At 43.1% G+C, this 21,638-nt stretch overlaps 1 protein-coding gene across 6 annotated transcripts in view; it reads right to left on the bottom strand.

Moving 5' to 3' along the window:
* Positions 1 to 1,504: 1,504 nt before the first annotated feature.
* The window catches only part of NPAS3 (neuronal PAS domain protein 3), an 867,987-nt gene continuing 847,853 nt past the window's right edge, over positions 1,505 to 21,638 (bottom strand). For 4 of the 6 annotated variants that reach the window (XM_025392822.1, XM_025392819.1, XM_025392820.1 and 1 more), the window contains 3 exons: positions 11,697 to 11,844; positions 8,113 to 8,237; positions 1,505 to 5,926 (listed from right to left, as the gene is read on the bottom strand). In XM_025392822.1, coding sequence (XP_025248607.1) covers positions 4,551 to 5,926; positions 8,113 to 8,237; positions 11,697 to 11,844 — 1,649 coding nt within the window. In that variant the 3' untranslated portion in view covers positions 1,505 to 4,550. The remainder of the gene's footprint in view (positions 5,927 to 8,112; positions 8,238 to 11,696; positions 11,845 to 21,638) is intronic. The other 2 variants (XM_025392817.1, XM_025392818.1) reach the window with 1 other exon arrangement.

Genomic DNA, 21,638 nt, shown 5'->3' with positions numbered 1-21,638 from the left:
GCTGAGAGATGTTCTTTATTTCATTAGTGACCTATTTTAGCATTGATGGATACACATAAAGGACAGGGAACTTGCTAATGCTAAGAGAGGCTTGAGTTGGGATAAGAATCCAGGATTTCCACCACTTCTACTGCAGAAGCACCAAATACTGTGAGGATTTCAATTCACCCATCACCTGTCCTGCTTCCCACTGCAACCCTCATTGCTACCACCTCCAGATCACAAGGCTGCAGGAAAGTCCAGAAGAAAAGTGTTATGGCTGATCAACAGCATTAGCCATTTCCACACTCGGACAAGCACCCCTCTGCGTTATGAGACCCTGCCCCATGCAGAGCTCTGAAAGCCTGCACTCACAGCCAGGTCCATCGATACCTACCAGACAGGGTGCCTTGGGTAAGCGGGCTTCCTCACTCACCAGAATCCACTCAGCATAGATTCTAGCTCTGTCAGTTTTTGACTTCCCAATCTTGCTATACTATATCCTTCTGACTCTAAAGAGCAAAAGGGGAAGAAATTTTAGGAAAGTAGTTTGGCATACCCAATTCTGTGTTCTCAATCAGCTTCTCCCTATTCCCTATTTTGAGTACTTATTCCGAAGACCCATCTGGGGCATAGTAGAGAAATCCAGAGCTCTCCAACCCTAACCACACTTCTATGTTCGCCAGTCTGAAGCTTTCTTCCATTAATAAAAAAACAACCCCCACACTGGCTAATGTCACTGAAGACTTAAACTAGGGAAATGATATTTATTATTTTTGGTAGCTTCTGGACAAAAGTGTTTGCCTCCCCTCCCCAACTCCCCCAGCTCAGCCCATTCATATTTCAGTTTTTGGAGATCACAGACTTAAGAGTTGACCTACCTTATCCTTAACTTTGAGATAATGGGTGACACTTCCTTTTTTTTTTTTTTTTTTTAAAGAGTAAGCAGCTGACCTGCCTTAAAACATGACAGGCCACATGCTACCCTAACCATAATACAGCATGAACATGACTTAATCAGCTTGTCTGGAGAAAGAAAATACATATTTAGTATAAAAAGAAGATATAAGCAATGGAACAGTTGGTTATACATTATAGATTGTAATAAATGAAAATATTGAGTGCATTTTAAATGATTAATGTATGAAAACTGTCATCACTTAATGTGCATTAATCAAAAAATGCACACTTCCCATAGTGGTTAATGTTGCAGGCCCACTGTTCAGCTTTGATAATGTGCATAAAAATGCTCAGTATGACAATGAATTGGGGTAGCTGAAAATTTAGGATGGTTGCAAGTTTGGTGTAGTATTTGGATTAGCATCTTATCTGTGCCTTGTCAGCCTCATCAGTACACAAGCTATATATTTTTTTCCAAAACTAGCAAAAATACGAATGCATTTTTTTTTTTTTACTTTTTCTTTTTTTTTAAATAAAGAATAATGACCAAGGTACCTGCTTAAACAAATACTACCAGCATTCATTAGTCAGGATGGTTACATGTAAAAGAAATGATGCCAGATAGTAACAAATCCAAGAGAAGTTTATTATGAAAATGGCACCTGCGGATGAAAAAATTAAGTTACATAAAGACAACCATGTATGTGACATGTATGAGAATCTACAAAAGTATAAAAAGAACCCTGTTGTAAATGAAGTATGTACATTTCTGATTTGCAGCATTATCAATGGTCAATGAAAAAAAATGTTTCAAAATAAGCCAGGCACTCAGGAAGTTAGGTCCGGTTAGCTTCACACAAAACAAATGTACCATAGCTGTCGCTTTGTAACGTTTTAATTATTTTTTTATATATATATCGTAGAGTTGGTAACACTGCTAAGGTTTTTACGAACAGAATATCCCTTTCCCCATTATTCAGCTACTTGGCACCAGTCTCCTCATAAAAGTTTTCATATATTTGTACAAGAAATAGTTAAAAACACAGACACAGTCTTCACAGGTAATGAAGTGTTTTTTTTTTTTTTTCATTTTGTAATTTTCAACACTATGGATTTAGACAGCAGCTGTGATTATCTGTTAGTTTAAATCACCAGAAATCATTTTGACACAACACAGAAACATTTATAAAAGAAAAAAAAAAACAGCTGTCTAGCTGTTCTTTGTAGCTGATAGGTGCATTCCTTTGATTGTTCGATAGCTAGAGTAGAGCTTCCAAAAGTAATCTGTAAATTTCTCCGTTGGCTTTCTTCACCTTCTAAACCTACTTAAATCCTTCAAGTAAGCTCACTATTAAAATTTGCGGCATTTAACTTCTTTTTGTTATTATCCCACCGTGGTTTGGGCCCAGCTCATGAAATCAAAGGTCCTAGAGGAACCTACTCAACACAGTGATATTCAAAGGACAGCCGAGTTACTATATTAGCATTGCACAAGTAAACAAATATATATGACAATTCTAGATTCCATTATCCCCTCCTATTTTGTTTCTTAAAAATGTTGGTTGACCTTTGAAAGAATTTTCTGTCTCACTGGTAATTGCTTTATATATTGCTCCATCAGCCAACCTGAAAGGAAACCAAAGAAAAGCACCCACTGCTTATAGGTAGAGCACAAGGGACTCTGGGAATGTTAACAACTGAGGCTATATGGCATCAATTTATTTAATATATCTGAGCATTATTCTTCAGTGCTTTGTGTTGCACTCCAGAAGAGAGAGTCATACCCAGAATTCCGTTGTGGGAAAAATGGCTCCATTAACCTTGAGCTAGTTAAGAGTCTTTTTATCTCTGAGAATGAAACAGATTTTGGGGATGGGGAAGGACTGAAGAGGAGGGAGACAGGGAGATGGGAAAGGGAGGGAAAGAGAGGAGAGGTAGGGAGAATATACACCAGCAAAGCAACAGCAGGAATTTTAAAAGGTAAAACGGAAGATTCACAGACAGTAGAAGCAGCATAGGGTGACATTACAGAGGAAGGCCACCACACAAAACCCACTAACCCCCAAGAATCACTGGATTCACTAGGACTGCAGGAATGGGACTGTACCACTCCGGACTAGAGATAGAGCACAGATAAGACAAAGGACAAAACAACTACATTAGCTTAGTATATACTGCATATAGAAACACACATTGAAACTGCAATGGGACTGACAGCCAAGGACACGTACACATTGTACACATTACAGTTCTCACATCTGTTATTAGATGCCTTAACAAACAGCTGCCAAAAATGAAGTGGAAGAAGAATTTATACTTGACAGTCATTTGGAGTGTTTGACACCACACTGACTTCTGGCAACAAAGACAAAATAGGATTTTTTTTCTTTTTCTTTTTTTTTTTTTTACTTAATGTGCAGTTTTCAGTTGCAGTTATCTGTCTGAAGCTTATTAACCCATTCTTTAGTTTTAAAACTTATTGGTTTCAACCCAGAAATAAGAACCAAAGGGAAAGAAATTCCATCAAATCAAATCAGTCCCCCAAAATACAACCTTCCTTTTTTTAAGCAAGAAATGAAAAAAACCAAAAACATGTTAAATATTTTCCTTCTTTTACTCTGAAGTGTTATTGAAGTTGCAAAATTAGCCTCAGTTAGACTGAGTAAGGAAAACAAAAAGCTAAACAAAAGGCAGTATGTACCTAAACTGCTCCTCAAATCAGTTTGATTGAGTTTCCCAGCAGCCCCTTTAAAAAGGGCTTTACTGACCCATTAAATTTAATATGAGGCTATGTTTGTTAGTTGGGAGGTAAAAAATTTTAAGTCCTGCAGCAAACGTTAATGAGGGCTTTGTCTTAACTAACCAAGGAGACTGCAGCAATGGACTCCAGACCAGGACAGAACACAATTTTTTTTTCCCCCAAAACCCAGCCCAGGAGCTGCATTTTGTATGAAGACATTACAGATTAATAAATGATAGCACCATGGTTTTAGAAATTAAGTTAATGTTTCAGTAATTAACATTTAGTCCGACTTTTTTTTTTTAAACATTCTAGTCACAGGCCAGAAATTAAGTTTAAGAACCCAAATTATTTTTTATGTGCAAGTAAGAAAATCTTAAAATCTTAACCGTAAAAAGAGAATTAAATTCTGCATAAAATTCTAAAATACTATTCCCCCTATTTTTTTTAAAGGAATTAGGAACAGAAACAAAAAACCACCCCATTTCATTTGACTTAGTCAAACAGGGCACATTGTTTATGCTTGTCTCTTTCCATCTTGATCATATCAAGATCTTTATGAAGAAACCCCAATGGTTGTCACTTGAGAACTCTCTTGACCACAAGACTGAGTATTCTATGGCAGAGGCATATACACATGAAAGACATCTTAATAAAGATGCAAAGGAAAGCAAAACAACCCAACACACATCTTAGAAGAAGACAAAACGGCAGGCAACTGGTCGTCTGACCCTCTGAAGGCAAAAAATAAACATATCTTTACACGAAAGAATAAGTCAGGTGAAAGAAAGAGGGGTGGAATGGGGACCGTCGTGGCGAGAGAAGACGCTGACCTGCTCGAATTCAAAGTGCTAGAATTAAAGGTCTAAACGAAAATGCCGACGATGCCTCCTCCGAGCGGGGCCTGGCCGGGCCCAGGACAGGCGGCGCCTCAGTCCTCCTTGCGCTCCAGAGTCTGTGCCGCATGGATGCCGTTGCTGTAGACGGGGAAGGGCAGCGTGGAGAAGAGTCCCTCGGCCGTGGTGAACACGTTGCCGGCGGGCATCTGCGTCAGGCTGGCTGCGCTCACTGCGCCGCCGAACGGTCCTGACATGTTGAGCCGGTGCACGTGGTGGTAGAGCATCTCCATGGGCGTCTTGGGGTCGAGGCCGAAGCCAGGGCTGTTAACGTCCACGAAGTTAACAGCGTGCGCGTTGGGCAGCAGGTTGCCCTGCATGGCCAGGGTCACCTCGGCGGGCGCGTAGCGGATGGTGCCCGTGGTATAGACCCTCTGTGCGGCCGTGCTGGTGGCGGCCAGGGTCCCGGTCACCCTGTGCACCAGCGGGAGCACGACGTTGCCCGCCTGCAACCTCTGCAGCGCCTCTAGGTCCCCAGTGTACAGCAAGGAGTTGGACGCGCTGGGGCCGCCGCCCCCCGCGCCGCCGCCCCCGCCCCCGCCCCCGCCGCCGTTCCCGGGGTGCTTGTCCCGTGGGGACGCTGAGAGCGGGGGTGACAGTGGGTCGGAGGCAACGGAGGCCAGGGCTGTGGTGGCCGAGGCGCCGAACTGAGTCTTGCGGGCAGCCGCGCCGTCGGCGCCGGGCGGTGTGAGGACCGAGTCGGGGATGGCCACGTGCAGTCCCCCGCTGCCACCACCCCCACCGCCGCCGCCCTGCGGGGACGGGAAGTGCTCGGAGCTGGGGGGCTTGGTCATGCTGTAGGGGGACTCGTTCCTGGAGATCTCCCGGTTGGGCGGGTAGTTCCAGATGCTGCTGTCGTTGTCGAAGTTGATGGGTTCTGAGATCTCCGTCTTGATCTTGAGCACCGAGGCACTGTTGGGGGAGGACAGCAACCGCGGGGGCTCCACCAGGCCCGCGTCCAGGCCGCCCGGGCTCGACGCACTGGACAGGCGCCGGCGGCTGGCGCTGCCACCCTTCTGCCGTTTCCGCCTTTTCTTGCGCTTCTGGTGCTTGCTGGAGGCCTGAGCACCCGTCTCGCCCGCGCTGTCCGAGTCCTTGGCACTATCGGACGTGAGTGACTCGCAGTTCTGCAGCCGCAGATCCGACTCACTCTCCACGTAGCGCTCCACCTTGATCTGCATCGGGCCCAGCGCACCGAAGCCGTCCTCGCCCGCCTTGGGGTTCTCAAAGTCCGAGTGCTCGAAGCTGTCGTCGCTGTCGCGGCTGTCCGGGTTACTGGAGCTATGGCCGTCGTCGTTGCAGTTCATGTCGTTGTCACAAGCGTTGCCCGACTTCTTCCGGTCGGGCTCCGGGTCTTCGCTGTTCTCGGACTGGTTCCCTTTCTCGTCGGACTTGGAGTTCTCGTTGTCCTCTGCGTGGGGCCCGGGGCCGGCGGTGGCGGGGATGGGGAGAGAAGAGAGAGAAGACACCAGGTTAGCGGGGCGACCCAGCCTGTCACCTGCAGGGGCTGGGGCAGGGAGCAGGGCAAGTGTCCGTCCTCATCACGGGCTTCTCCATCACCTTCAGAGGTCTTAAAGCCTGGGCTTTCTCTCTGCTGAGGGCCTGGATTAGCTAGACGGTTACTTAAAAAGTGCCGGCCGAGGACCAGCGGCACTGGCAATCATCTGGACATCTGTTGCAAATGCAGACTCTCTGCTCCCACCCAGATAGACTGCATCAGGTTCTGCATTGGAATATGACCCGCAGGTGATTCTCAGGCACATTCAAGTTTAAGAAGTCCCACAAGGATGCTCAGGAAGTCAGGTTATTAACCTGGATTAAGGTGTGGCACAGAAAAATGATGACATGCAAGGTGACTTTCTAAAGAGTCTGCATTTTCCCTTGGTGAATATTTTGTTCATTACTGAGAGCCACTCTCCTTCTTTCCATTCCATAAGTTATTCTCCCCCACAGCACTTACCATCATCTGATTCACTGTATAGCTTTATTTTTATTATTTATTATTATTATTTTTGGCAGGGTCTGCCTCTGTGCCTCAGGCTGGAGTACAGCGGGATGGTCACCGCTCATGGCAGCCTTGCCCTCCCCAGCTCAAGCGATCCTCCTGCCTCGGCCTCCAGAGTGGCTAAGACCACAGGTGCCTACCACCACACATGGCTGATTTTTTTTTTTTTTTTTTTGTAGAGACAGGGTCTTGCCATGTTGCCCAGGCCGGTCTCAAACTCCTGGACTCAAGCATTGCGCCCACCTCAGCCTCCCAAAGTGCTGGGATTACAGCCATGAGCCACTGCGCTGCCTCACTGTATATTTTAGTTTTATTGACTTGTCTCTTCCTCCCACTAGTATATCAGCTCACTGGGGCTAGGAATTTTTCTTTGTTTTGTTCACAACGATATACTATATTAAAAAGGGGCAGAGACTACCAATTCTAGGACTTTTTATGTCTTTGTCAAGAACTTTCAAATTAATGCAATTTAGGGACAGGAAGACAGTGAAGATCTACCTTGAGTGCTCTGCCCTCTTCCTGCCTCCCTGAAGCTGGGTCTGGAGGAAGGGATACATGTTTACATGTACCGTAACCCTTGTACATGTAAACAAGGAGCTGGAGCTCAGGTGCCATCATGGTAGGGGGTTGTCAGGGAAACCTAGCTGCCACATTTTTGGGAGAATAGATTTTTCCAGTAACACAACCTCTGAAGATTGAGGGATGAAGCCTGACTGGCAGCCTGGACAAGAGGCTGTGGTCATTGCCTCCCCTTTTGTAGCAGAAGAGGGAGGGTTAGAAGAGGTTTAGGATTTTCTTGCAGCTGTAAAATCCTACAAGTTTGGTGCTCCCTGGCGTTATGAGTGTCTCTGGAAGAGGGTTGGGGATGGGAGGAAAAGCACATTTTTATACTAATTTTCTGTGTCCCAAAGAACTACTCAGGAAGTCTGCTTCCCCAAAAGAAATGAAAAGGCATGAGTTTGTTCTGCATAGACTCAGGAAATAAGTAACAGTCCAGCACCCTGAAAGGGGCACTGATCAATGCCATTAAGTATCCTACTTTAGAGGCTCGGTCCCAGCTTGGTGGGAATGTGAATATTTGGGGCTCAAAGTCACAGACTCTCTTGGAGCTGGCCCTAGTACCTGCCTCTAGTAGAGGTCGAGAGCTAGCTATGAGGTTAGAGCGGGGTTCCTTCTGTATGGCCAGTGGATTGACATTAAATGATTGCTAATAGCAATCAATCTCTTTCTGTATATTTAAAGAAAGAGATCTGTCAGATCTCAAAAGATCTCTTTCTTCTGTGTGTATATATACACACAACATATATACATACATATATACACACACACACACGTATTTATCCAGCACTACATATCTATATGTATTGTGTGTATATATACATATAGAGTACATACAGGTATGTACTGGTGTACAATTATATGTATGTGTGTGTGGAGAGAGGCGGAGACTCAGTAATAACTTGATATGACATATGTCTCTCTGAAATGTGACCAGTTGCTTTGCCTCTGATGATGGCCCTCTGGCCATTGCCCACCCCCCATGTGTGGTGGGCAAGCCATCACTGCAGAACATGGAGAAGAAGGAATAATACCTGTAATACCTGAGGTGTCTTTAGAGTCTGACTCAGAGTCGGATGTCTCCGAGGATTCGGAAGTTTTCTCCGGCAGATGGGGGAGCTGTGCGATGTCCATGGGTGTGTCCTTGTACTCAGGATTGCTGTGGGAGGGAGGCACTGGTCAGGAGTGCAGACACCCATTCTGCATGGTTTGTTTGGACCATCTTCTCCCCCACTTCTTTGTCCCAGACTTCTGGAGTTTAGAAAGTTTCAAAGACTAAACATGAAATCATTTCTCAGCTCTTCATGGGATTTTATGGAAGCTTGGCTTGCATGTGCCAGGTGCACCCTGCTGCAATGATTGAATACCCAAATGCTCCATGAAAGCCATAGAGAAGCTTTTAAATAATCAGGTACCACTGGGGGCCAGGGAACTGTGCTGCTTGACAGTCCTCCCAGAGTAACACCTGGGGGAAGGGAGGATGAGAAGTACTCTCAACAATTAATTCCCGTGCCTCCTGGTGTGTCCTGTCTTCTCTTGGGCTCCTGATGAGTCCATGGCCTCAGTACCTTTGTTTTGGGTCCTTGATGTAGCTTCTCAGCTGCTCAGATTGCTTCCACGCTATTGGTGGGGTGGCAGAGCCCTTGGTGCCTATCTGACAGATGCACAGGTGCACCTTGGGATGCATGGATTATGGCTACCGAACTGTCAACACACCCATTACAATCACATTTTCATCTGCTCATGTGGTGTACACCTGTGGCTTGTTAGCTGGAAATCTGATTGCAGTGGGGAGAGTCCCAGTGTGAAAGAGGCCCTAACAGAAGGGATCTAACCTCACTTGCACAAATGTGCTTAATTTTTGTTCTATTTTTAGTTTGGAAACAAGGCTCTTTTGGAAGAGAGAGCATGTTAAGTCAGTTTGACCTGTCTTCTGGAAATGCCACTCCAAGGCCACCTGATGTATGAGGAGAGTAGGCTCCTGTAATCTGAAGGCACAAGGAAATCCTCCTGCTTCAAAATGGGAAATGCCTCTTCTATTTTTCCATGATGGCTAGCCAAGCAGAGACTTAAAATTGATGATTACTGACTCATTTGCTAATCTCTAGCGAAATTCCTATAGTAAAGAGTCACTATTTCAGTAACTACTCCAAAACTGCAAATGTTCCTGGGAGGGGTAATTCACTAAAATGGATTATCAGGCATTTACTCCTTAGTGTGAATTAGCTTCAGCAGCAAAGCTTTCTCTAGATAATCAGATGAGACTAAAGGTGGGAAGATGGACTCCTTCTCTGAATACTCTAAGAGTCTATAATTCTATTAAGTGTTACAAGGGAATGGGAAGAAGACTGGAGGAGCGGTAGCTTCAGAACAGGGAAGGACAAGCCTGGATTGGGGCCTGGGTGCAAGGGTTCTGGGAAGGAAGAAGTGACGTGAAAGGATTGCTCAGGGAAGAATAATAGACAAGAATGTGGGAAAGAAAACCAAACTTCTGCAGTTGCTGTTTTGCCAGGGCCACGTCATTTTCTTTCTAGATCTCTGCTCTATAGAAGTGATGCCAGTGAATGGCTGTCTTGGTGGAGTTTCCCCTGCTAAAGCCCATGACGTTAGTCTTCTTTGGGGGCTCACAGATCACTTGCCCTACAACTTAGAGTCCTTTATCATTGACTTCAGGGAGGGTTTGTAGGTCAGCTGAAACAGGTCTTCTATGCCTGAGATTGAAGCTTCTGAGGTTGAAGACTGGTCTTCGATACCAAAACTTCCTTCCTATCCACATGGGATTTGATGGAATAGAATCACCAAAACTCATGAGTTTGTACCATCTGATCCTAGGCTAGATCAATAGTATTCAGAGACTGACTGCTTAGCTCTTCTTACTCCTTGCATTTGTAGGCAGAGGAGGAAGTCATGAGGCTGATGAGGCAGTGAGAAAGATCCAGATAGGAAGAAATCTCACAGAATGGGAGTAACAACCACATAGATGACTTCAGTACCTATGTTTCGTCAACATGGGAGCCAGACACTGCTAGCCCTAGGGTGCCTGTTTCCAGCATTTCATTCTTAATGGTGATGGGTCTCCTTGTCACAGTATCATTTTGCCTAGCAAAAGAATGGCAGTGCCACAAGACCTTATTCTATTTTCTGTCTGGCATATGAGTTTTCATAACCACCTGCATTCCCTATAGTAATTATTCCATAAAACTATGTGCAAGGATTCCGTGATATCAGAACTCATCTTGAACACATCACAAACACAGGGGAGACTTTGCACGGAAATCAGGCCTTGGAGAAAGCCACATTCAATACACATCCTTTTACCTTTAGAGAGAATTAATGGAGAGCAGAAGAGGTCAAAAAAAGGAAATAGAAAGTAGATAAATGAAGACTCTTTTAAGTGGTGCACATTAAGGCCCTCTCTAGAGCAATAATCATTAGTGTCTGATTGATATGCTGTTGCTAGCAAGCACATTCATGCCTTCAAGTCATCACCAAAGTATGTGAACACACTCTGAAGGGCCAGTGTGCTGATGAGCCATGGTTGTTAGCTTCTCAGCTCCATTTGGCTGTCTCAAAGAAAAATGGGATTCAGGTACTCCCTGTCTAAATGATCAGCCAAAGGGCACCAACTTCCATTCATAAGACCTATTGGAAATTTTCCTACTCAGACCACGTGTGGGCTCTGCTTGGTGGCTTTAGGCCAGGAGAAGCCAAAGACCAGAATGATGGGGGTGGGAGGGAGCCAGGCCAAGTGCTGTGATAGTGTCACGCCAGGATTGGCGTGAACCTCCCAGAAAGCCTGCCCCCAAACTCAGATGACCCAATCTGTGGGTCTTGGTTAGTTTTCTGCTAGTTTGAATCCAAAGGCAGAACGTAGATTGGGAAGGGAGAGAAATGGTGTCTCCCACCGGAATTCAGGAAGCAGCTGAGCTTGGGCTCACTTGTAGACAGAATGTTAAGGACACACTTTAAGAGCAGTAAAGCTTGCCCAAGATGTCAAAGCAGAGGGCCAAAAAAAAAAAAAAAACAAAAAACAAAAAACAAAACAACAACAACAACAACAACAAAAGATTGCCTTCATTTTTACACTGCTATTGTTTGATTCCGGCAAAGCAACTCACTTTGTTTACCAAAACTTGAATGCCCAGGAAGTCAAACCCTATGTAATATGCTAAGGGCATCAAAGGAATGAAATATAAGAGGAATATAATGTTCCCTGCCACTTTTCTCTCATTCTGTTTTACTTAATTGTCACAAGAACTGGAGTGTGTGAGTGTGTCTGTGGAGGGGAAGAGGAGATGCTTTTTGAATGTTTCAGCTGTAGGCTGAAGTCTGTATTCTTCTAAGCATTTGTGAGAAAACCAAAGCAACTTCTGCAGAGATGCCCAAATGCTGACAGACCGAGAATTACTGAAAATCTTGAAATCTTTCCTGTAAGTCCCTTTCAACATAGTTTGATCTTCTCACATTTATTTGAATCTTGTGGAAAGAATAGCAGAATTGCCATGAAATTCCACACCAGGTACTGTCAAAAGATAATATTCACAACATGTCAGCTATTAACCATAGGGCTGCATATTTTATAACCAGGACAGAAATAGAAAAGAAGCAGAAAATATACCTAAGAAGGTAATTCACCCAGATGATATTCTTTTCATTTGCATTCTTGGCATTAATAGCTATGGTGGCACTGGACTGTATCCAAATATATCCTCCGTTCTTCTGCATCCAGCGATAGTACTTTGTCACACACTGACCCTTATTCAGCACTGGAGGAAGAAAAACAAAGGCGTTGTATTAAGACTGGGATCAAATAATTTTTTTAAATCTCTGCAAAGCCTTAAGCCTAAAAATGGACCTGCACCAAGCCAGGGTGACCCTCTGTATGCTTAATATAGAATGCCATTAGTAGGACAAATGAAATCAATTCAGTGGAGTGGCAGCTCTGGAGCCAGGGTTACTGGCATTTGTAGCAAGACTTTATTCCGTTTTGGGCAGCCATGGTGTGAAAAGAATAAAAGGACTACAAATCTTTTTGGCTCACAGAACACCTAATGCGGTGTGGATATTGTCAATGGGTTTGACATCAGATGGTAAGAAAGGCAAATTTGTATGTGATTTATTCATAGCTTTGAGGTAGACCTCTTTGAGATTCTGGATATTTGAATGGTTCCAAAGATGCTTTACCCCTCGTCTTTGATCATTTCTCCTCAGTGTGAGCAATCTCAACCCGCGTCCTTATATGTCTGTTCCTTTTGATCTTGTCTAACAGAATTTATAGTCCTCGGATGAACTAAATTTACACCGGTCAGTCGGGGGAGATTCTGATGAGACTTCGCTGAATGTTCAACAAAATAAATTCCCTAGTGGAGTCAGAGAGCAACACTGGCCTGAGGGAGGCACAGAATTGACTTGGCTGGAGCCAAACAGAGTGACAGCTCCACACAGACTCTGAAATATGGCCCCAAATGAAGGAACAAGTAAAAACAATCAGTAATGTGAAACGGTGCCATTAAATACCCACTGGAAGAGAGCTTTAAAATGCAGATGTTAAAAATGATACTTTAACCAAAATCTCGCCAAGTTGAAATTGATTTGATTTGTATCTGGGTAATCCTGAGCTAGTAAAAGGGGAAAGCACAGTAAATCATCCCCTGAAATAAAGTGCTGTGGATGGGAATGGTTTAAAAGGGTGCCGGAAATGTGGAAAACCTGCTGTTACTACTTGGCTACGGATTGCAGCAACTCGGCGCCCCGCAAAAGCTCACCAGCAGGTTGGCCACTAGAGGGCAGTGTGCACTCATCTACGTTGCCCACTTTTGGCATGTCCTTGTCTCCGTCTGCTAAAATGAAAAACCTCTAACTGCTGTAATAAATTTGGCTAAATTAGCTGCTAAATGGTTATCTCAAGTAATATGTATTTGCATTAATCATCTTGCTCTAAACCAGAACAAGCCAGAGTCCTAAAGACGTAGTAAATTCATATTGTCCATTTAATTACGGCTAATAAGTGCTTCATATACAATAGTTTCATGAAGTACATTTAGATTTTTTTTTTTTTTTTTGAGGGGGGTGGATGGGTGTAAAGGGAAGTCGCTTTGGAAAAGAGCTGTGTTTAAGGCTGTGGAAGTTCTTCTCATCTTGTCCTGAGCCACTCTTCCTGGTTCTCAAAGTGCTCAAAAATCACACATCCATTATATCCACAAACATATAAACTTTGAAGGTTTTCTTCCATTCTCCTTTTTTTCTCGCAGCACGCTAACAGGACGGTTGTAAAATCTGGTAATTATATCTTAACTGTTACTTGGAAAAACCTTACTCTGATGAGTGTTTCAAATCATAACAAGTTTCATTCAGAAACTCCTCGCCAGTTTAGGGTGTTTTGAAGGCCTGGAACTGTCACCATCTCTTGGTAGCGTGGCTCCACAGGTCGCATTGTACCCTCCTTTTGTAGGCAATTGTAAGTTCTGCCATTCTGCATGCATGGCTTCCCAGGCTACAAAACCACGTGGTGAAGCTGAAAGCAGTAAAATACTAACTCTGCCATACAGCTCTTCTGTCAAACCATTGTTGCATGCAACAAGATGTGCTTTTATTCAAATCCTCTCAACCTGGTTAACTATTAATAGAGGAACGATGGATTATATAATTCTGTCCACTGTTTTCACAGAGAAAACTTACAGTACCCCAGTCAGTGGTTGGGGGTATAATTCTGTCTGCTTTGTATCTGGAATGAGGAAAAATTCCAAATGGTTCTAGTATGTTGAACAAAGGCAAAGAGACTAAGAAGTCCCTTTTTAGAATCACATGAAGAATACATTGAGATGGCAGGCCAGATCAGCACAGCCTACCTGGGAGTTCCAGACTAGAATTTGACCAAAAGCAGGCAAAATGTTAAAAAGAATGATCTCCAGTATACAAAGTATACAAGAGGGGCAAAGGGATAAAGGAGTTATAATATCAATTTAGAATCTGCAGAATCAACGTAAAGATCACCCACCTCCTTCCTGATAATACTTTCTCTTAATAAAATCCCAGTTTGGAAATGGATATCCAGCCAAACGATTGGCCTCCCTGGTGGTCTGCACATATGTGTAGTGAAGGGGGCTGAAACGCTCCTTTGCTAAGGGACTGTATGGTGTCATCTTTTTGAATTACAGTAGGATAACTCTGGGTCTACTTAAATGGATCTGTGTTTCCTGAGAAGATAAATCCAGCATTTATTTGTTAGGGCCCATGAATACAACAATACAGCTTTCTTTATCACCCAGGCCAAGGGTCAGCTAGCAAGAGAGGAGAGTTAAATGTGAGAGAGGCAGGACAGGTGACTTCTGATGTGAGGAGGTTATCTGTAAAAGGGGAAGGGAATTGCTCAAGGCTTCCTTGGGGAGTCAGGGAGCCACTTGATAGCCCTTGACTTTCTGTGGTGAATACCACAAAGCAGGTTCGGGAGCCCACCGTGGGCAGTTGAAGGAGACGAGTTTGACTGACCTGTGGTTTTACTGTGGGCCAGTCTGACACACAGAATTCCTAACGGGTAGACAATCTCGCTTGGTCTTAGGTCATGACTCTTTCCTAGGGATTAGTGTTTTCTGAATGAGACCCCCACACACCAGTGGGAATCTAGATAACCACAGATACAGTGCAGAGTTAGGACAACATATTTACCAAAATATCACCCAAAATATCACAAATTATCTCGTAAAGAAATCAATGTTTGGGAGGCCAAGGCGGATGGATCACTTGAGGCCAGGAGTTCGAGACTAGCCTGGCCAATGTGGTGAGACACCCTGCCTCTACTAAAAATCCAAAAATTAGCCAGGTGTGGTTGTGTGCACTTGTAATCCCAGCTACGAGGGAGGCTGAGGCACAAGAATCGCTTGAGTCTGGGAGGCAGAGGTTGCGGTGAGCTGAGATTGCACCACTGAACTCCAGCCTGGTGACAAAGTGAGACTCTGACTCAAAAAAAGAAAAAAGAAATCATAATGGAATTAACTTCCTTAAAAAATGAACAAGAAATACTTTTTGCTTGGGCTGTCAGAATATAAATTTATGACTTTGGGATGAAGCTTCTTTCCTTGAAAAAAAATAAAATAAAATAAAATAAAATAAAGCCCTACTGGCAAATCAGTTGAATCATTCCAGCTGCGCCAGAGGCAGGATCTGACAGCTTTTCCTGAGCTCATGTGGTCCTAATCAGCTCAAGAAGAAAAGCCACCTTGGTGCCAGTTTGAAAGAGATTTTTAGTGTGTAATAAATTAGAGAACTTGAAAAACACGGAAAAACTTTTTTGATTCTTTTAATCCAGTGGCTGTTGTTTTTTATTTTCAAGTTTTAGGTTTAGAAAGCAGTGAGGAAGGAGAGAATATTTGAATACGTTTATTTCATAAAATTCCTTTTGTGGGGAAAAAGAAAAATAAGCACCATGTGAGTTACTTGACATGAAAGTCCTTAAAAAGATGGTTAATTGTCCCTTGAAAAGAGGTAGATACTCATCACACCAATGAGCCTCGGAGTAAAGTCATAACGATGTCTACAAACTACAAAGGGAAAGGAACAGAGGCAGAGGAACTAGAGCGAGAGAGATTCTAATTTGAATATCACATCCTTGTCATATGGTCTGGGTACCTCTAACATGTAACCTGGCATCTTTTCTTTGGTTTATTCCAAAGTTTACTTTCTGCTCTGCAAAATGTTTGGGCCGAGCAGCCTGTGTGTCTCTCGTTGAATTCACTGATCATGTCAAAGCATCTCTAGAATTATGTCTTTAAAGTTGTACTCTAGCAATTACTTTTAGTTTGAGGACCCCAAAACTTTTTTTTTTTTTTAGAGACGAGTCTCTCTCTGTCGCCCAGGCTGGAGTGCAGTGGCGCGATCTCGGCTCACTGCAAGCTCCGCCTCCCAGGTTCACACCATTCTCCTGTCTCAGCCTCCCGAGTAGCTGGGACTACAGGCGCCTGCCATCGCGCCCGGCTAATGTTTTTGTATTTTTAGTAGAGACGGGGGTTTCACTGTGTTAGCCAGGATGGTCTCGATCTCCTGACCTTGTGATTCGCCTGCCTCGGCCTCCCAAAGTGCTGGGATTACAGGCATGAGCCACCGCGCCCAGCCGAGGATCCCAAAACTTTTAAATGACCTCTTCTTAGATTTCACAAAGTAACCTGAAGACATAGAGAGGATGAACACACCTGCACAGGTTAGCTGAGAATCTTGAAAGGCCCCAGACATAACTGGAAACATCTCTGCTAGCACAAAAGAACATGTTCCTTGCTCCTCTGAAGCCTAGGGTGTAACCAGTTGCTTTTGGCTGTTGTTGCTGGAAGGAAAGCCAGGAGGTTGTTGTTGGCACCACCCCATCCTCCAAGTTATAGGTGCTTTAGAGTTATAAGCTGTGCTCTTAAGAGGACAGAAGTGACCTCCACTTGTGAGAAGATTATTATAGAGATGAACTGGGAGAGATTTAAATCATCCTGGTTGAACTGTACCAGCCTTGCTTAGCTAACAATTAGAATACCATGAATAAGTGCATCTTTGGCTATTGAAGTCAAAATAGTAATACTACACATCTCTAACTGTAAAGGAAGCTGCAAATACAGTTCAATCAAAAGAAAATTGTAGAGTGCTTACATTTTAGAGCATGTGACCTTTTACATCAAATATACCTTTCCCCTGCCACTCCTCCACCCCCCAAGACTGGATGCTTACTTTTATTGAATATCTTTTTAAAATGTCACCTGGTCTTGGTTTGAGCTTAGTGGTTGGCCTATAAGAAAGTACTGCTTAGAGAGAATGATTCCTCTCCCTGCAAATCTGATGAACTTTTTGCTAAGGCACACATCCGTGGCCCTGCACACAGTTACCAACAGAGGGATTTCAGTTTTCCTTGGGAAAACAGGCTGATGACTGAAAGGACATAAAGGAAGCCAGTGTCTGTGGCGGGAACATAATTCTGGTAGTAAATCAAAACAAATCAGTACAAGTTTGCCTTCAGAAATATGGAGAAAAAAAGAGAACGTGGTCTCTTCCTGTTGGGCTGTTCTACAAAATCAAAGCCAAAGATTCTAAATAGTGAGTTAGTTGTGTCATAAAAAGAAGGAAGCAGTCTAATTCAGTTTGAAGAGGAGATGAAGAACACATATCAAAAGCGGTCTTTTAGCAAAGTGTTTCACAAAAGGACATTTTAGTGGTTTGCATATGCATTAAAAAGCTGCAAGACATGGTGCATTCAGGTAAGTATAGAATAAATAGGAAATGGTGAGATCATCGGAGATTCCACACTTCACATTCACACAGCCGAACAAAGAGCTTCATTATCGTCATGGCGATAGGAGGACGCATCTGTGGCGCCATTCACCCCCTCCTGGAGGTACCTTCATCAGTGGCCGCAGAGAACGGAGAGCAGGTGCCTTCTGCTAGAAACTCAAAAATTATTTTTGAATTCACTAGAGTGTGTATCTGTGTGTGTAAGTGAGGGGGGTGTGCTAGAATCACACTTTCTACTTAATACCACAGTTGGGTGCTTAGCTGTAGCCACTGGTTCTCTTTCTACATTCACAAAACTGGCAGATGAAACATGAAAAAGAATACTGACTCTTTAATCTCTGCTTCTCCACCTAAGGCCCAAGGCAGGCTGACAGGGAACTTCATTCTGGAAACAGGACTTTCTTTCTTTCTTTTTCCTTTTTTTTTTTTTTTTAAATTCTGGATTACTTTTTCTTTGGCTTTTGAAAACTGGGCTATAGGGGAATGAACTTGACACAGACTTAAAACAAGAACAAGTTTCCTTATCTAAAAAGTTACAGTCCTTGATGCTTACAGGAAGGTCATTTTCAAAACCCACAGGAGAAACACAATTATAGCCAGAAACTGCATTAAGTGCTTTATTTACTCGCAAAAGAGACAGTTTTTCATTTACAACTGCTCATAGGATCAGCTGAGGCTTTGATGCTGTGCAGACTTTTCTATAGATTTTGCAATTAGTGAGCTAGATGTCTTAAATAGCAGGCATCCAGAAATTGGTTTTTAGTTTTTTTTGTAAATCTATATGCTGAGCAATATTTGGTAGAATTGAAGGATATTTGATACTTATTGTGAGTTATGAGCTTAAGGACAGAAGACCTGTGGATGTTTTGTGAATGAGTATGCATCATCTATGGATTTTCCCCCTTAATACGCTAATGACAGGCCCTGCTTGGATTGCTATCTGTGTGATTTACAACCTCAGGAGAGGTTTTTTCCTATACCACTGCCAATTGATAGATTTTTATTAACTGTTAATATTGAATCATGCAGAAAACTTTTCATTGATTTAGAATGCATCAATTTGTTAAGTTTAAAAAATAAATTCCCCTTTTCTTCATGATAATGTACTGAATTGGAGAACAAGGCTTTTAAACACTGATAGTGTTCTAGGACAAGGAGAATCAAAATAATTGTTGGCACAAGGGACATCTGAGATCACAGTATTTTACAAGCTGTTTTCAGCCCAACCAGGGAGTTTCAGTCCCACTCATTCATTCCCTTCTCAACCTAAAATAATTAAGGATAGAGTATTTTTTTAGGACCTATACTTTCTCTTTTGGGGGGAATTTGTTGTATAAATGAGAAGCGGTGGGCTCTTCAGCATGGAATTTAAAAATTTAAGGCTAGGAACTGAGGACAATGGTGGATTTATTCATTCAATCCATTTTTTTTGAGTGCCTACTCTGTGCTAGTCTCTAGAGGATATCAGAGTGTGCAAAATGTGTCATGGGCCTGTCCTCCTACATTAATCTCCATCAGTCTTGATAATTGCATTCCCCTAGTCAGTGATTGGTTTAGGTTTGGAATATCATGAGACACTGGGCAATGAAACTCAAGTGGGAAGTCTCTCTGTGAGAGGTTGTTGAAAGTTTTATTCGCTCCGGAAATAGGGATTTACCACTACTTGCCTTTGAATGAGAAAGAGAGATGCTTATCAATCATTCTCACTAATAAGTTTGTAACAGTGACAACTGTATGGCATGTGGTATGTAGGTCTATGAAAGCACAAGGGGGTCGGACTTGAGCTGGGTTCATTCTTCACCTCCCTTCAACAATTAAGTGTTATCAAGTACTGAAGTAGTTAATCTGATTAGGGCATAGGCAGAAGTGAAAACAGACAAAAGGGATGATGTGGACCTTATACTCAGATTTATTTTGTCTCTGGTGGGCCCTGTGCTTCTGGAGGCCATCATTTTGTTAAGTCCACTAAACATCTTTAAAAAGAAATACACAGGTAGTGAGGCACAGGTATATAAAAACGAGTGTTTCAGAAAGTCAGAAATATTTCTAGGAGCCCAGACAAATTCCATTTGTTCATCTGTTATGTAGATTTTTAGAAATCCAAGTACTTTGTTGTGAAAACATAGATTCTTCCATGTAGCAGTCACTGTTGGTCGCCTGCTCAACAGCTATTCTGCCACTTCCTTCTGGGTAACAGAAGTCTGATTTTGGGTTTTGTGTTGGATGGCCGCCTCCTAAATCCCAGGAGAATAAACCTTGATTGTTTAAGCCAGATACAGTAATTCTACCCCCTTGCCAGTGAGTGGCTTAGGCTTGGGTACTCGATGACACATGGGACTAGAAGACACAAGAGGCTTCTCCCTGCTCCCTGGTGGGGAAGCGCTGCTGGGAATGTTTTCTGTGCACTCCAGAACGAACACAAAACATCGACTGACCCCTTCCGCACTTTGGACATTGCCCCATGAGGAACTGAGGATGGGGATGCTATCTTGATCTTCTGATCATGAAGAGAAAGTTAAGTCATTTTTACTGGGATTGTCTGTTACGTGTAACCAGGTGCATTCTACTTGATATGCTGCACCAAAAGTTCTAGGAAGCCAGAGAAGATGTGGCAGTTCAAGAAGAGGTTTGAATGACCTGACCTTTAGTTAACCGTGCATGTGTGGGAAAACTGTTGTATGTCAGACACATACATGAATTCAATCCTATGCCACTTATTTAAGTTAAAACAAGTTTTTTGATGATATGCAGGGTATCATTGAATGTTTTCAGGAAACAATTTAAAAAATAGTTTGTATAACATTGAGAACAAGATGCCATTAATAAGAAGTAATGGAATTGATTTTATTTAGGTTAACTGATTTAGGTTAAAATGGATGACTCAGAAGTATTGTTTTTTTTTTTTTTTTTTTTGAGACGGAGTCTCACTCTGTCACCCAGGCTGGAGTGCAGTGGTGTGATCTTGGCTCACTGCAAGCTCCGCCTCCCAGGTTCATGCCATTCTCCTGCCTCAGCCTCCCACGTAGCTGGGATTACAAGTGCCCGCCACCATGCCCAGCTAATTTTTGTATTTTTAGTAGAGACGAGGTTTCACTGTGTTGGCCAGGTTGGTCTTGAACTCCTGACCTTGTGATCCACCCACCTTGGCCTCCCAAAGTACTGGGATTATAAGCATGAGCCACCGTGCCAGGCCAGAAGTATTTGGTTTTTTTCCTTCTTCTGATCATTGCCTTATAAGAGCAATGACATAAAAAAATATAATTATTTTTGTCAAATACAAGGTTTTAAAAAAACTATAATAAAAGCAGCTACTAGGCAGGGTGCAGTGGCTCGTGCCTGTAATCCCAGCCCTTTGGGAGGCCCAGATGGGTGGATCACCTGAGGTCAGGAGTTTCAGACCAGCCTAACCAACATGGAGAAACCCCGTCTCTACTAAAAATACAAAATTATCTGGGCGTGGTGGCACATGCCTGTAATCCCAGCTACTAGGGAGGCTGAGGCAGGAGAATCGCTTGAACTCAGGAGGTGGAAGTTGCGGTGAGCCGAGATCGTGCCATTGCACTCCAGCATGGGCAACAAGAGCAAAACTTTGTCTCAATAAATAAATAAATAAATAAAAATAACAAAAAATTAAAAGCAGCTACTAATTGAAATAATAACAAGGAAAAGCTTGCGAATCCATGTGAGAATTATATTAGAATTTGTCAGTCAAATCAAAGTTCTGGCTTGCTCTCTGGGGAGACAGAACAGATCATGTGTTTGTGTTCTATGTCTCTCCTATGCTCTTCTAAGCCTGCACTGCCTTAGACCACTCCTCCATCTCTCTTGCCATCCTCTTTCAAAGTCCAGGGAAAATCTGCCTCCCCTGGGGCTTTTTCTCCATCCTCCCCTTAGTTGCTTTCACCCCTGGGGTTTCTGTGTTTTGTTTGCACATCTTAACAGACCTCATTTCATACTAGCTATTCAGAATTGGCTGTTTCATGCTGCCTTCTCTACTAGTATGTAAGCTCCTCGAAGGTGGAGACCATACCTTGGTTGTTTTTGAAACCTCACAGCAATGACACAGGCTTTGCATTAGTAAGTGCTCACAAATGTTAGGTAAACTTGAATAGGAAAAAAAACGACTGCTCATATTCACTCATACAGTCAAGTACACAGGAAAATATTTGCCCAAGGGAAAAAAAACCAGTAAGATCTTTTGCTTACTAGGTTGGATATTACTATGTATACTCTGTTAAATTTTTCCCGTTGATATTTAAAACTTTACATCTTTGTAAAGAAGTCAGCTTCTTAATCCTAC

This window comes from Theropithecus gelada, chromosome 7b (genome assembly GCF_003255815.1).
Source record: "Theropithecus gelada isolate Dixy chromosome 7b, Tgel_1.0, whole genome shotgun sequence".
NCBI lineage: Eukaryota > Metazoa > Chordata > Mammalia > Primates > Cercopithecidae > Theropithecus > Theropithecus gelada.
The sequence above is the reverse complement of the archived record's forward strand: the minus strand, read 5'-3'. Positions and strand labels throughout refer to the sequence as shown.